The sequence below is a fragment of the Nyctereutes procyonoides genome, unplaced genomic scaffold, assembly GCF_905146905.1.
Source record: "Nyctereutes procyonoides isolate TBG_1078 unplaced genomic scaffold, NYPRO_anot_genome, whole genome shotgun sequence".
In the NCBI taxonomy this organism is placed as follows: domain Eukaryota; kingdom Metazoa; phylum Chordata; class Mammalia; order Carnivora; family Canidae; genus Nyctereutes; species Nyctereutes procyonoides.
Genome location: NW_026575133.1, coordinates 53,046,268 through 53,062,698, shown reverse-complemented (window position 1 = coordinate 53,062,698; position 16,431 = coordinate 53,046,268). Strand labels below are relative to the sequence as shown.

General features: G+C 42.6%; 1 protein-coding gene across 1 annotated transcript in view; it reads right to left on the bottom strand.

Annotated features, from left to right (window-relative positions):
- Nucleotides 1-16,431, bottom strand: part of DOCK5 (dedicator of cytokinesis 5) — a 210,529-nt gene that overhangs the window by 26,505 nt on the left and 167,593 nt on the right. The window contains exons 35-40 of the mRNA XM_055299886.1: nucleotides 15,309-15,468; nucleotides 14,498-14,538; nucleotides 13,743-13,833; nucleotides 10,653-10,772; nucleotides 5,906-5,995; nucleotides 3,857-3,961 (exon numbers count right to left, since the gene is read on the bottom strand). Of these exons, the coding sequence (XP_055155861.1) occupies nucleotides 3,857-3,961; nucleotides 5,906-5,995; nucleotides 10,653-10,772; nucleotides 13,743-13,833; nucleotides 14,498-14,538; nucleotides 15,309-15,468 (607 nt within the window). The remainder of the gene's footprint in view (nucleotides 1-3,856; nucleotides 3,962-5,905; nucleotides 5,996-10,652; nucleotides 10,773-13,742; nucleotides 13,834-14,497; nucleotides 14,539-15,308; nucleotides 15,469-16,431) is intronic.

Below are 16,431 nucleotides of genomic sequence, written 5' to 3'. Positions count from 1 at the left end.
ATTTGATCATTCAGGCAAAGCTGCAGTAGGTAAGGAGGCAGAGTATATGGCAGCACTGAATGTAAGATGTGGACAGCAATGTGAAGGGAACAGACAAGCATGAGGTCAGCACAGACCAGCATGGCCTGAAAGAGGGCTTCAAGGAAGACCCAGGATTGACCAGGCCCGGACAGAGGGAAAGATTAAGAAGAGGGAAAGAGAAGGGGTGGTCAACCAGCAGGACAAGGGAACAGGATGGGGCCACCGAGCAGAAAGTCTGGAATGGAGGTAGAAGAAAGTAAGTGGATGAACCAGAACACTGGAAGGCAGGCTTCAGTTCCCACAGTCCAGGGAACTCACTGGAGGTTCTGGCAGGAGGGAGCGACGTGATGAAAGCAGTAGTGTAACAACCTCAGCGGATAGTGGGGTGTGTTGCCAACCATTGGAATCCTGGGCAGGCCTGAGTGGGAGAAGGAGAAGCTGCAGGATCTGGAGTCTGACCCTGGTGTCTGGTGAAGGGCAAAGAAGATGGGGGGGCGGGAATCACCGAGGATTCTGAGGTGGCTGGCCCTGGAGCAGGAAGGGCAGTGGTGCCGCTGCCAGAAGCAGGGGAGGAGGAGGCCTGGCTGGGGCGGGGGGGTGGGGTGGTGGTGGTGGTGGTGGTGGTGGTAGGAGGCGAAGAGGAAAACGCAGTTTTAGATATTCTGGGTTTGACAAAATGATCCATAACACAGAAGGGCATGTAGGTTACATCATTCTGAGGATTTTACATGCTTCCGTGCACTCTAACAACACAGAACACCCACAAACCACGTTACAGTTTATAAAGCACGCCGGTACGCTATTCATTCCGAAGCAGCCCTGTGACGTGGGCAGTATTTCTCTAACTTACACAGCAGAGAACTTGGAAGTTTCAGGATTTGGTTAAAATCATACAGTCCCCCAGCAGATGATGGAGACGCCACTCTGTCAACCTGAAAACCTAATCTTTGCACTGAATTGGTGCTGTCTCCAGCTCATGTCCTTTAGCTCACATGACACAGCAATCTCTCTCTCTCTCTCTCTCTCTTTCACACACACACACACACACACACACACACACACACACACACACACACACTCGGCCAGCAGGCGCCATCGTCTTATCGGGACTGGCCCACCGAGACCGACAGCCAATTTCAGACTAGAACCCACTGCAAGGCTCCTTTCCAGACCCTCTCCTCTTGGTGGTCCATTCTCTTTCCCTGCACTATCCCATCCAACCTCGAATAAGCCACCAACTTCATCTCCAGTCTGGAAACTGAGTTCTGGGTCCGTTGTACCAAATTGTTGACTCTCATCTTTTGGATGTTCCAAATGCACCTCACACTAAGGATGGTCCAAGCCAGACTTACATGACGAATGTATAAAGATCTGAAAGGCCATCTGTGATCTGGGAACCAAGCCACCTACCCATCCTTCCCTACTTGCCCTCTTGTTCACAATCCTCCAACCTCTTGGCTTTTGCACCTGGCACCACATCACAACTCTTAATGGTCACCTTGCTTATTCCCTCACTTCTTCCAAGTTTTTGCTCAGATGTCATTTTCTTTCTGATATCTTCCATTCACTCTACTTAAAATTGCAACTCCACCCCCATCACCTGCCTCTCTCTTCACCTGCCCCGACATTTTCTCCATGATACTTATGGAGTGTCTACATGGGGTGTGGCACTGTTCTAGGCTGTCAGATGTACTAAATGTTTCACTTACTTTTCGTGTGTCTCCAAACTAGAATATAAATTCCATAATTTCAAGGATTTGGGTTGTTTGGGACTGTGCCCCCAAGCCTATAAAACAGCAAGGCCCAGAGTAAGAGTTCAATAAATATTTATTCAATGAATGGATTGAATCTCTCTACACCGTGACTCTATTCTTTTCTAGTCTTGCTGTCTTAGTGGATGGCTCCACAGCCCTTCCAGTTATGCAGCCAGAAACCTAGAAATCATTCTTTTTTTTTTTCCTAGAAATCATTCTTGCCACCTCCCTCCTTCCTCACCCACATGTCCCAACAATAATCATCAAATGCCATTACTCTGTCATTCTAAATCTTTCCATTTTTCTCTAAAGCCACTTTCTAAGGACGACCTGCCTTCCCTTCCTTCTCTCAACATCTGCAATAGTCTCTAGAGGCTATCTATATACATCCAACCACTGTCCGTACCAGCCAGATGGTGACCTTGCCAGCACACAGAATCCAAAATGAGGAGAATCCCTCCTGCTTTTGGGATACTGACAAAACAGCCAGGGCAACCCCACGGCCCCACCATGGGTGCTCTCCCCACAGCCCATACTGCAACTCCCCGCACACCGTACTGCCTTTGGTCCCGCTGCATTGGTCTTTCATTCCTGGGCACTGCCATGCTCTTGCTGGCCACTTCCTCTGCCTGGAAGGCTTTTTTCCTACCACCTTTATCTCTGTAACTCCAAGCTTGCCTTTCAAATTGCACCTGAAGCAGAAATTCCCTGGGAAGTCTTTCCTGACTCTTAAAAAAAACTTCAGGCATAATTTACATATAGTAAGATCTACTCTCTTTAGTGTAAAATTCTGTGACTTTTGACAAACATAACCATGATCATAATCAAAATACAGAACAGTTTCACCACCCAAAAATTTCCCCATGCTTCTGAAACCCAACCCTCACCCACAAATACAAAATGATGATGCCTCTTCTCTCTACCTCTACTGTAAATATTGGTTTGGCCAGGTGCCATAGAAATAAAATCCAAGTATGTAGACTTTATGATCTAAGTTCTTTTACTTGGCACAATGCATCAGAGACTCATCCACATGCTTGTGTACCAGGAGTTTATTCCTTTTTATTACAGTGTAGAATTCCATTGTATGGCTATCCCACAGTTTGTTTATTCCTTCACCAATTGAGGGACATGTGAGTTGTAGCCAGTGTTTGGTTGATTATAAATAATGGTGCTATAGACAATCATGTGCAGTTTTTTTTCGTGTGAACATAAGTTTTTATGTTACTTGGGTAAATATACTCCCTGGTTAACCAAGTCTTATAACCTAGAATACCCGTCTTGGTCAGTTTCAATTTCCATTCATTTGTGTGATTATTAACATTACACCCATGAGGCTGTAAATTCCACGAGAGTAAGGACCATATCTGATTATCATCTGCCTTGTATGTGCCTGGCACACAGTAGGTGCTCAGTAAATAGTTACTGAATGAATGAGTTTCCTCCTCATTGAGCACTATGAGAAATGTACTTCCTTTCTCACTTTTTCTTAAATCAGTGGAAGGAAAGTGGATAATGTGTTTAAATACAGCCAGCTCTACAGAGGCTTCCTTTGTGAGTGCGGGGGAGTGAGGGGTGGGAGGGAATAAGATTTGGGTTTTTAGATTTTAAAATCGGTATCACATAAGAAAATTTTGAGAAGGAAGAAAACACATGGTCCTTCCCACTATTACAACACCTGTTTTTATTTTTGTGAAACTTTCGTAGTCCTGTCTTCGGGATATTTGCTTTCAAACCGGCTCTGGCTGGAAATAAAATAAACAACTAAATACATCAATCCATACTTTTCCCCAGCCTGAGCTGTAGCAGCAGACCAGTGGAGGGGATGGTTCTGTTTTTCCCTTTTTCATTCCACCTGGGAAAAGTCATTTTACAAAAAAGCTGCCAGAAACCCCGAGGCTGGGGGTGTGGGGTGAAGAGGCCGGCCACGCAGGAAGTGGTTTCCCTCCCCGACCTCCCACAGTGAGAACTTAGGCCTCCAGCTGCTAACACACAAGGTCCATCTGGAAAAGAGATGAAGACCCTCCCTCCTTCGGACTGCATGGCTTAATGGCTTGGAGGACCACCCTGAGGTTTCTTACCCGGAGGAAAGAAGGAAAGCCCTGTCCGTAGTATCCAACAGCAAAGTATTCAGGTTGAGGCCTCATTGCTTTAATGATGTTCTCATAAAATGAGGCTCTTTTTTTCTGGAAAACAAAATAAGACATTCCACAGGGAGGTTACAAGGGCACCACGGAGGGGTGGGGAAGATCAGACTATTTGCTTTGTTGTTTCCCATGGGCCAACACACAAATGAAAAGTCTTAGGAAATTATCTTGTAGGCCAAAAAGTTATCCCTTTCTTGGATGGAAGAGTTTGGACCTGGGCCCGTGAATGAGCCTCAGAGGGTCTGGCAATCTCTGACGTTGCCTGTGGGAAGATGCTCGCCTTTGCATTCCTCTGTGGAGGGAGGCCTTGTGGTGTGTAGCTATCACCCGCTTCCTGAAGAGGGTTCAGTACCCCCAAAAGGTTAAAAAGCCCTCTCTGAGATTCACAGAGGGTGGCTGCACTTAAACAGAGACGTGAGAAAAGAAGATAAAGAACTTTTTGGTTCACACAGGTGGTTTGGATAAAAGTCCTTGGCTCAGCAACAAGTGCCCAGAAGGTGGTGGTGATGTTCTGTTTTTCAGTATCTGGTCCCAGCCCTAGCTTTAATCCTTCCCAGGGGAACAGGTTTCCCAGCCAGGGCTGAGGGCAAGCCTTAAAGAAAGAAAAATAGGTAGCCAGACTTAGGGTCTCTGGGGCATGTCCCTAGGCCCCCCCTAGGTCCCATGACTGTATTACATACTTTATTTAGGTGAAGGTTTCTAGCACAATGTTTTTGTAGCAGGGTAACGTGTTCTATCACTAACAGTTCCATTTAGTTCATGAAATTTAAAGTGATTTTTGTGTGTATGTAGCAGGAGATGGTACAACACACCAGCAAGTTCTTTTCAAAGTTATCTTGGCAACTCTCCCCTCAAATAAACTACGCTTGACCCTTGAACAACAGGTGTTTAAAATGTATGAATCCACTTACGTGCAGATATTTTTGATACATACAGTAGAGTACCAGGAACATTTTTTCTTCCTTTCAATTTTCTTAACATTTCTCTCTAGCTTACTTTATTGTAAGGACATAGCATATGATACATATACAAGGTATGTGTTGATCAATTGTCCATGTTATCAATAAGGCTTCTAGTCAATAATAGGCTATCAGTAGTTCAGTTTGAGGGGAGTCAAAGTTATATGCGGATTTTCAACAGTTGGTGGGGGGATTGGCACCCCTAAGCTCCCCACCCTACATTGTTGAAAGGTCAACCATTATTACTACATAACAATGGGTGACCTGACTTTTTGCGATTCTGTTACTAAAAATTATCAAATGCAATGTGTGCTGGCCCACCACTGGACCTTTTTAGAGGGTTATTTTTGTTTTGCTATATGGTTTTTAAATAGTTGACTTGTGCCAATGGCCAGGCCTAACACATAAGTTCATGGAACTGTAAAAGTATAGCACCCTAGTGACATTTTGGGAGGAGGGAGGCAAAATCTGAGAATCAAGATCCAGCAGAAGCATTTTACAACTTAGCAAAATGTGCACAAGGGAGGAAAAAAAAAGCAAAAAACCCCAAAAAACAAAAACACATGCACAAAAAAAGCAAAACTCCCCAAAGCTCAAAGGTTAGCAGTTCATTCATTCAGCAGGACCCTGAGGATGTGAACCACAAACAAGTAATTTTGATGAACAGAAGATGTCAGAAAATATTTGAAATATGTATAGTGTTCACAGAAGGCAGAGTAACTGAGATGGTAAAGAGGGGATGGGTCAGGAACATGGAGGGTCCCTACCCTAGGGAAACAAAAGGCACCGAGAAGGGAGAAAGGTCTATAGGCAAGGATCTGGAGCCCTTTAGCACAGATAATCTGGAGGAATAATGATAACACCTTTTAGACCTCATCTTTTTTTTTCATTTTTCTTTTAAGGTTTACTTTTCCATTGTAAAGAACATTGTTTATCTTGACTCTCTCAAACATACAAAAACATTTTCACAAACACAAATTTTAGTACGCCTGTTGGCACTTGACGCATTCTGACCCGGACTCACCAGAAGGTTGCCAAGGCCCTCGTAGTCAAATACTTTGCTCTCATATGTCTCAGCCAACTCTTTGCTCAGCTTGATGGCCTTCTCCCACATCTTTGGAAAAAGAAAAGTAGGGTTATGAGTGGTGAACAAAGTAGTCACTGATCTGTGAAAGCCATGGGAGAGCCTCTGACAATGACTAAGGACTCGGGTGGGTTGAGTTTCTGCAGACATTCTCACCACGCCTCACCTCCTGGATCAATGAAACCTTTTCTTCTGACATGATAAAGCTACTGTATCTTGGCTGCTTTGCCAGGGGCATCTTCTGTAATTATGTTTGCAAGAACATGAAGAATGCTATGTGTCCCAAACAAAGCAATACTGCATTTAAAGGGCAAAGCATTAAGACCACTGAGAGCAGGGATCCCTGGGTGGCGCAGCGGTTTGGCGCCTGCCTTTGGCCCAGGGCGCGATCCTGGAGATCCGGGATCGAATCCCACGTCGGGCTCCCAGTGCATGGAGCCTGCTTCTCCCTCTGCCTGTGTCTCTGCCTCTCTCTCTCTGTGACTATCATAAATAAATAAATAAATAATTTATATATAAAAAAAAAAGACCACTGAGAGCGGAGAGGAACCGCTGGGTTGCAAAGCCTGGGTTCCGAGAGCATGAAAGTCTTGTTGGGGGGGAAAGGAAGTTGGTGTTGGCTCTAGTGCTGGTTCTGGGGTGTGTGTGTGTGTTTTGTGTGCATGTGTGCTTTGAATCAGATTGTTTGGGAGGAGGGGAAAAATGGAAGAAAGGCTAACTATTCTGTTGTCTAGAACTTAAGTAAACTGTTTCTCCAATTTTGAGTGTTAATTCCCTACTTCTGACCAAACTACCTACTTCGTCAAACAGAGTTTTAAGAAAAATGCCTTAGAGTACTTGTGACCATGTAAGTTATGGCCTACTTCACATATTTGGTATCTGAGCCAAATAATAACACAGCATCTGATAATTTCCTACTTGATTCTTATTAACCAGGTGCTGTGTTCCATTGTTTCTGACTGCTGAAGGAATGTATGTGCAGTTCATATACAGTTGTAAAACATTTTTAAATTAAGTTTTTTAAAATCAACATTTGCCAAATTTACCCCCTTTGCAATTTTAGGGCCTGGATCTCTGAAAAGGCTCTGAAATGTGCCATATGGAAATCATTCCAGATTGATTGGGCCTGGAGCAGGAAGCCCATTCAACAGTATCAAAAAAGTCAAGTTCTCTCATTTCCCCAAATACTAGTTATGCCAGTTAACAGGGAGACAGCTTGGCACACAGCTTCTCAAAGTGTGGTCCCTGGTCTCTGGGAGTCTCCAAGAGACCTCATGGGGTCCATAAGGTCAAAATTATCATCTTAGTAATAATAATATCATTTGCCTTTCTCAATCCTCATTCTCTCATACAGTGGGGTTTTCCACAAGCTACAGAACATGTAATACCACAGTAGGCTGATTGTAGAAGCAGATAAGAGAATTCTGCGGTCTCCTACTAAGCCAGATGCTAAAGAGATGTGTTGCAAACATGTCAAAGTCACTCATATCACTAATTGTTTTGGAAAATATAGTAATTTTTAATAAATATGATTATATTAATAGTGAAAAGTTTGTTGTTAACAAATAAGTAAATACTTATGATTTTCTGTCTAATTTCTAAGTATACTTTTAGTATCAATAGATATAATCCATGTGAAAACAAGCTCTTTGGGATCCTTGATAATTTTAAGAGGGAAAAGGGGTACAGAGACCAAAGAGTTTGAGCAAATATACTTGCTCTCTGGGCCTCAAGTTTTTCATCTGTGAAAAAGATATATCTACCTAATAGGGCTTTAGGGTGAATTAAACTGGGGAAAAAAAGTCTGGAAATTACCCCAAACAGTAACTAACACTAAATAGATGGTAACTATTTTATCATGATGATTATCTGCCTTTTTTTAAAAATTAAGTTTTGTTTCGTTTTTATTTAAATTCGTTAGTTAACATTTAGTGTAATATTATTTTTAGAAGTAGAATGTAGTGATTCATTATTTACATATAACACCCAGTGCTCATCATATCACGTGCCCTCCTTAATGCCCATCACCCAGTTACCCCATCCCCCCAACTCCCCTCTAGCAACCCTCTGTTCTCGATAGTTAAGAGTCTGTTTTATGGTTTGCCTCTTTCTTTTTTTTCTCCTATGTTCACCTATTTTGTTTTTTAAATTCTGCATATAAGTGAAATCATGATGGTTATTTGTCTTTCTCTGACTTATTGTGCTGAGCATAATACACTCTAGCTCCATCCTGTCATTGCAAATGGTAAGGTTTCATTTATCCATTGCAGATATATACCACATCTTCTTTATCCATTCATCAGTTGGGAGACATCTGCACTTTTTCCACAATTTGGCTATTGTTGATAATTCTGCTATAAACACTAGGGGAGCGTGTACCCTATTGAATCACTACGTTTCTATCTTTTGGATAAATACCTAGTAGTGCAATTGCTGTGTCATAGGGTAGATCTATTTTTAACTTTTTGAGGAACCTTTATACTGTTTTCCAGAGTGGCTGCAGCAGTTTGCATTCCCACCAACATGCAAGAGGGTTCCCCTTTCTCCACATCCTCACCAACATCTGTCATTTCCTGTGTTGTGAATTTTAGCCATTCTGACAGGTGTGAAGTGATACCTCATTGTAGTTTTGATTTGTATTTCCCTGATGATGAGTGATGCTGAGCATGTGTCTGTTGGCCATCATGTGTCTGTTGGCCATCTGGAAGTCTTCTTTGGAAAAATGTCTATTCATGTCTTCTGCCTATTTCTTAACTGGATTATTTGTTTTCTGTGTGTTGAGCTTGGCAAGTTCTTTATAGATTTTAGATACTAACCTTTTATCAGATGCGTCATTTGCAAATATCCTTTCACATTCCAAAGGTTGCCTTGGCTTATTTATTTATTTAACCAATAGGTTCTACTACTAAATCAGGAATAGTGGGTGGAGGCAGCAGTCTGTAAGAACTTTCCAGGCCTCTGATACAGTCAAATCTAGGATCTGTTTTGTTTTGATAGCATGCGGGATTTTTCTTCCTCCCCCTCCCCCTTCTGTATTTTTTCCCCATTTTAAAAGCCTTTCAGCTAGATATGCTTTGTCCAATTGATCAGAGACTCAATAACTTCCTGCTTAGTTCACATGTTTATCTTTTTGAGAGCCCCTGGGCAATTAGGTTGCTTGTTACCTACGGTGCTAGGCAAGTGGTGGCCTGGGGGTGGGATGTGTACCAGGTGCAGGCCAACAATCTCTAGAGAATACACTGAAAATGATGGTCCTAGCTCCTGGCATTCAGCAATATTAGAAAGGTAAATTACGGTTATGGAAAGTGGGGCCCTGGGCTCCACTGGGCTAAGTGTCCTCAACATAACTGATTTTTACTGACTTCTTTACCTTAATTTATCTATCCATCTGCTCTCCCATTAAAAATAACAGAATTCAGGCAGCCCCGGTGGCTTAGCAGTTTAGCACTGCCTAAAGCCTAGGCTCTGATCCTGGAACCCAGGATCCAGTCTCATGTCGGGCTCCCTGCGTGGAGCCTGCTTCTCCCTCTGCCTGTGTCTCTGCCTCTCTCTCTCTCTCTCAATCTCATAAATAAATAAAATCTTTAAAAAAATAGATAAAATAAATAAAAATAACAGAATTCAAAGAAACACATGGGGATAATAAAAAGTCATGAGTCATTGTTCTAAAATCAAGAATTTGATCTTTGTCCCAAGTTTCTGGGAGGGAGCTTCTAAACCCCTGGAATTTCTCCAGTGAAGGGAGTGTCTTTGTTGTTTCTGACGGGCCCCTCAGACCACACCTGAGCTGATACTAAAGAGATGACTCACAGTGGGTCCCTAGATAGTCTCAGAATGGGGGCTGGCCTTGCCAGAACTGTAGTCTGTAGTCCGTGGGATTAGAAGATTGGGGCCTTGAGCAGCATGTATCAGCTGGATCTTCAGGGAGTAAAGGGCTTCTGGAGACTGAGTTCTTCACTCATGCAGCCAAAGATTCAACCAATGAAGCCTTCAAATGGAACCCCCCCAAAAAATGCACAGAGGTTCAGGTGAGATTCTTAATGGTGGACACATCAATTTGCTGGGAGGGTGACATGCCCTGAATCCACAGGGAGAGGGCACAGAAGCTCTGCATTTGGAATGCTCCTAGACCCTGCCCTGTGTATTTCTGCAATAGGCTGGTTCTGATTTGTGTCCTTGAAGATAAAACTGTGATTGTAAGCATGACATCTTACCAAGTTTTGTTAGTCGTCCCAGCATATTATCAAATTTGAAGGGTTCAGAGGACACCCTCCCCCAATTTATCGTTAACTGGCGATACATGTGGGTGGTCCAGAGACCCCTGAACTGTGGCTGGTGTCTGAAGTGGGGGCAGTCTTACTAAGGACTATTTGCTTAACCTGAGGGATCTATGCTGTGGGTAGTTAGCATCAGAACTGCACTGTGAGGGGCACCTGCGTGGCTCTGTCCATTATGCATCTGTCTTCGGTTTGGGTCATGATCTCAGGGTCCTGGGACAGAGCCTCATGTTGGGCTCCCTGCTCAGTGGGGAGCCTGCTTCTCCCTAGCCCTCTGTCCAGTCCCCTGCTTGTGCATGAACATGCGCTGTCAAATAAATAAAATCTTTAAAACAAAACAAAACAAAACAGCGATATTGCTGTCAATGTCTTACTTCCCCCAACATGAAAACAAACAAATGAACACTCACTTTGCCTTTGTCAAAGTATGATATGATTTCTTGATACAGCTTCTCTTTAAGCTCTTGCTGGGTATAGACATAGTAACTGTCCCTCTGAAGCAAATGGGGTACGCAGGGTTTATCAGACCACTGAAAAACAAAGGGAGCAAAAGAAATTAATGTAATGCGCTGATTAATTAAATGAATTAACCAAAGGCAGTCAATGTAACAACTATTCGGCCAATAAAAGTTCACAGACATATTTGTATATATTTTTGATTCGGCCACATTATTTAGATTATTTGTTAAACAAAAAAGTTGCCCCCCTACCACAATACACATGTCAGCTCCAAAACAAGTGTCATGCCCAACGGGCAACCACTGGAGGCATCCCTGTGAAAAATCAGGAATGAGGTGAGGTTGCCAACCAGCATAACTGCTGTTCACCGAAGGTATCACTCAGGCAACGGGATGAAAGAAAAAAAAAAAAAGAAGAAGTATAAAAACGGGAAGGAAGGGGTAAAACTACGAGCATGTGCAAACACAGACTGTATTCTTCATAATCCATTCCTTCATGAAGCGTGCTAACTAAAAAACTATCAGAGATAATGAGAGAAATAAGTAGTGGTATAAAAATTAACAAATTTAGAAATTTACAGATGCATTTCCCATGAAAAGATAACCATGCTGAAGATAGAAGACCCCAACAAGAATAAACCCCAAATGAGAAGGTAACCAAGCAAACAACATGAAATGTACATAAGGCCACTGAAAGGTACACTTAAAAATAGCTAAAACAGTAAATTTTATGTGTATTTTCCCATAATTAAAAGGGAAAGATATCTAGGAATCAACTTAACAAAGAATATGCAAGACTTATCTACTAAAAAGTTTAACACACCATTGAAGGGCATAAAAAACAAATGGAAAGTCCTATCATGTTCTTGGGTAAGAAAATGCTACTCCAAAAACATGGAAATTCTTCCTCTATCAATGTTTAAATTTCAAGATTCCAAAATCTACATGGAAAAATAAACGAAAAGGAATAGGGTGCAAACTGGAAAAAGAATAGCAATGAAGAGTAAGTGCCAGGTAATGAAACACACTATAAAACAGTGTGGAGGGCAACCCGGGTGGCTCAGCTGTTTAGCGCTGCCTTCGGCCCTGGCCTGATCCTGAAGACCCCGGATCGAGTCCCACGTCGGGCTCCCTGTGTGGAGCCTGCTTCTCCCTCTGCCTCTCTCTCTCTCTCTCTCTCTCTGTCACTCATGAAGATATAAATAAAATCTTAAAAAATAAAATAAAACAGTGTGGCACTGGTGTGTGAACAGAGCATTCATCCAGACCATGCAGAACCTTACAAAATGTAGTAAGAGACCTGCCTTATGTAGCGATTTACTACATGACACTGATGGAATATCATCCCAATGAGGAAAATATGGGCTATACTTAATACACGGCATCCCTAAATTCAGTAGCTAGCTGGGAAGAAAGAGTTGCATCCACACCTCATACTTGTTTCCAGGGTAGAGAGTTAACTTTCTGAGCACAACAAATGAAAAGACCTACAGTCACAGACACTCTTTGTGATTATGCCACAGTCAACATGTCCTCCCTCCATCCCATACAGGATAAGCTTCTCAGTGTTCTGAACTTAAATATGAATTGTGAATGACTGCCCTGGGGGATGGTGAGGCACAGGACTCCTATTTTTAATGACAAAGCTAAGAACAATGCACACGTGTTATTTTTAACATAAAAATTAAGAATGCTACAAGAAAATTAATTGCTAGTGGCAAGAATGGAGACAAGGAGATATAATAGGGGGCTACCGTCATGCTCTAGGGGAGAGACAATGGACCACAGGACAACAGCAGTGAAGATAAAGAAAAGTGGATAGAAAAAGAAGTAAAATCAAGATCTCTCAAAGATCTCTGCACTGCCGTGTTCACTGCAGCATTATTCACAGTAGCCAAGAGATGGAAACAACCGAAATGTCCAACAGTGGAAAAAGAAGATGTGGAATATAGATGCAATGGGATGTCATCCAGCCACGAGAAGGAAGGAAATTCTGTCATTCTGGGCCACGTGGATGGACCTTGAGGGTATTACAAGTGAAACAATTCAGACAGAGAAAGACAAATTCTATAGGACAGCTTTTATATGTAGACTCTAAAAAAACCCAAACACATGAAAACAGTGGGCATGGTGGTGGTTCCCAGGAGCTTGGGGGGCAGAGGCACTGGGGAGAGGTTATTGAGACAGAAATCTGGGAGATCTAATGCATAGTGATTACAGACAATACTGGATTACAAACTTCAAATTTTCTAGGAAACTAGATCTTAATTGTTCCTACCTCAGAAAAAATAAATAAATAAAAGTATGTGCCTTGATAGAGGTGTTCACAGATGCTACAGGTCCACGGTTCTAGCTTGGCCTTGACAAGGAAGGATGAATCAAAGATGACAACAGGCATTTGCCTGAGGGCCTGGGTAGACGGAGGTGGCCTTTAGTGAAATGGGAAGAAAGAAGAGGTAGGAATGGATCCAAGAGCACAGTGGGGAATAACAGCTTCTGTTACTGCCATGTGAAGTGTGAGTCGTCTATTAGTCATCCAAAGACTGTGATGTGGGAAGAACAGGTAATACATGAATGCAAAGTCAGAGGACTGGTCAGAGCCAGAAATAATTACTTGGGATCCATGACATATAGATGCATCTATATCCATGGCACACTACTTTAATTAGTAAGAGAGTCTAAGTAGGGAAATACTGCTACATTCATTTACAACTCATTTCTTGGCAGTTCTAGAATTTTTTTTTACATATATTAATCAACATGTATTTTATTTCCTCCATTAGACTGTCAATGGCTAGACAGACCTGTAAGCTGTGCTCTGCTTCCAAAGGATTTTTAAATAAACGATAATCGACACTTTCCCAACCTCAGTCAGAAAATTAACTGCACTTGTTTAGAAAGCATACGACTGCTCTTGGATAAAAGAATCTCCCTTGAATAAGGCTTTTCCATAAAAAATCATGAAGTGTGTAGGATCGGGTCCCAAAGGGCTGGACAGTTGACTTCCACCCAATGGAAATAAAGCATCCCTGACCCACTCACCTGCAGAAGCTCTGCATGTAGGAGGAGGGTGTAGGCGGCCTCTGTGTAGTTTTCAGAGTCTCGGTGCAAATCCCGCAGCTTGTACAAGTACCTGGTCAGAAAAGGAGGAAGGAGGCACTCTGCCATTCAGGTTCAGCTCACTCCACAACCAGGCCACAGCCCACTTCCCCACCTTTTCTCTCTTACTCCTTTCTCATAGCTGAAGGGATCCAACGCTTCCCTCTTTCCCTCCCCTCTATCCCTCTGTGCTGTTTCTTGCCTATGTGTCTTTCCCACTCCATCTCCTCTACTTTGTACTCACCCTTTAACCCATCGGTGCTTAATTTTTTAAAAAAAAAATGTCATGGACCCCTTTGGGAAGCTCATAAGAGGTATGGAACCTCTCCTCAAGAAAATGCATGTAGTTCAAGTCCAAGTTTGTTTCATGCTCAGGGCTTCCGGCACCCCACGCTGACAGTCCTTGACAGGTCCATGTCTATCTATGCCTCTGCCCTATGCAGCCTTTCCTGACTGCTCTGGCAGGTCTTCTATCCTTCCCCAGAACCCCAACACCATCCTCCCTCTGCACCCCCTCAGACTGTACTCATGTATCTGTCCAAAGAGTTGACCTTTTCAGGGGGAAGGGGGCATCTCATATACTTTTGGTGTCTCTCAAAGGAGCAAGCATGGTGTGGGGACTGAGTATTTGCTTACTGAAGAAATAAATAATAAAGCCATGACATAAATGGCAAAAGCAGAAGTCTCCTCCAGCTTACCTTATGTATATGTCTTCTCTCTTCTTTTCCTTATAAAAATTCTACCAAAAAAGGGGGGAGCAAAAATCCCAATGTAAGTCAAAGGTTATTGAGAAGCTAGCTATGGGAATGGCCAAATCACTATTTCCGTTCTTCAACAGTGTCATTTTCCCAAAGGTTATTGTCTACCTTTAACAAATACCCCCACAAAGAAAGGGAGGGACCATTTATAAAGGTAAGTTGAAGAATTTTTTTAGGACCATGCATTTAAAAAATGTGAGGGAAACCCTCTATGTGAACAGAGAGCCAACTGATACTCAAGTCAACTCATGGTCTCTTTTCTTCCTCAAGGAGACAGTGGAATCAGGCTCTTCATTTATATTAAGCAGAGGAATGCATGGCAGCCTAAACTTCTGAGGTCTGTGGTCCCAGTTGCATATATAGGGAAAGGCAAGACCACAGAGTTCTATACCATGAGTATTCCATAGACTCTCTCCTCACGGTATAGTGTTTCTGAAGCATATTTGTCTATGCCCAATTTCTCCAACAACAAAGCAACCACATATAAACAAGAAGAGAAAAACATGAAGGGTGGCTTTTGAGTAAGAGTTGAGCCAAGACCTTTTGTTTCACTCTTCATCCCTATGTCTGTGGGAACTGATACCCGAATGCAAAGCTGAGTCAGCAGTCCCAATTGGACTCAGCAGGACACAGACTCCACTGAGGTGGCCCCAGGATACCTTTGAGTCTGTGAGGTCTACTCAGAACTGAGTTATGCTTGCGGGGGTGACCCAGCAGTGCCCTCTCACCAACCTGGGGGCCTGGCACCTACCAGCACATTCACAGTACAGCTCATGCGGTTCTCCTTGCTTTCATCATGCATGATAATGGTTCTGTAGTCCAGGAGGTGCTCTAACAGGCTGCTGACCAGGAATGCAAACACTTCTCCAGAGCTGGAGAGGTATTTATGTTTCCGGCAATGTTCTAGGAGCCTGGAAGCGGGGAAGCGTAGATAAATACCCATGTTCCATACTGTCTGGCATTCCAGTGCAGCTAATGAGTACCCTCTAAGGGCCTAGCAGCAGGTGGCGCCAGACTAGGAAATACACACCCTTCCTGTAACATCGTCCTATCCCACGGCTTGGCTTCTGCTGTGCCTCCTAGTGACTCAAGTTCTGCTTTGTCTTCAGGGCTTTGGCTCAAGTCCCATTGTCACTTAGAATCCCAGCCCACAATGCCCATCTTTGAAGCTCTATCTGTACTTGTTTTCTGCTTTTGTCTTTGCCCAAAAGATTTGTGTATGCTATCTGATCCATCTTTTTATGTCTTTATTCTCCCTAAAGCCTAGCACTTCAGGACATCCTGTGGGCATTCTGGAAAGCATTGAATCAATGCACAACCTAGAGGACCCTAGCAATCTAGTGCACATGCACACACGTGCCTCTTCAGACAAAACTGCTATTTAACAACAACAAAAATGCAAAACTATAAATAAATAAGCTGAGGATAAACTTTTGAGCTAAATCTTCTCTTGTTGGACCCAAATAGAACAAAACTATTCTACAGGGGCTTCTTAGATTTGACAACTAGAAGAAAACTTGGAGAACAAGAGAAAAAAAAGAGAAAGAAATGGGTCCAAGGAATTAGCGCAGACTTTAGGATTATTCTTGAACACTGGAGATTCGTATAGTCATATTTTTCTGAGTTAGTGATTCAGGAAGAATGAAGAAAAAAAAACTTACAGAGAAAACTCATCTTGGGAATAAAATAGGGGTAGTTTATCATTTGTAAATTTTTTTGTATATATAAATATATATATACACACACATATATATATTATGTATGTATAGATGTATATAATTTTCCCATTTGACTCCTGTACAAGATCTGAATATAAAAATCATAATGTGGGAAGGTTTGAAACACAAGCACATAGACCTAATGGAAACATGATG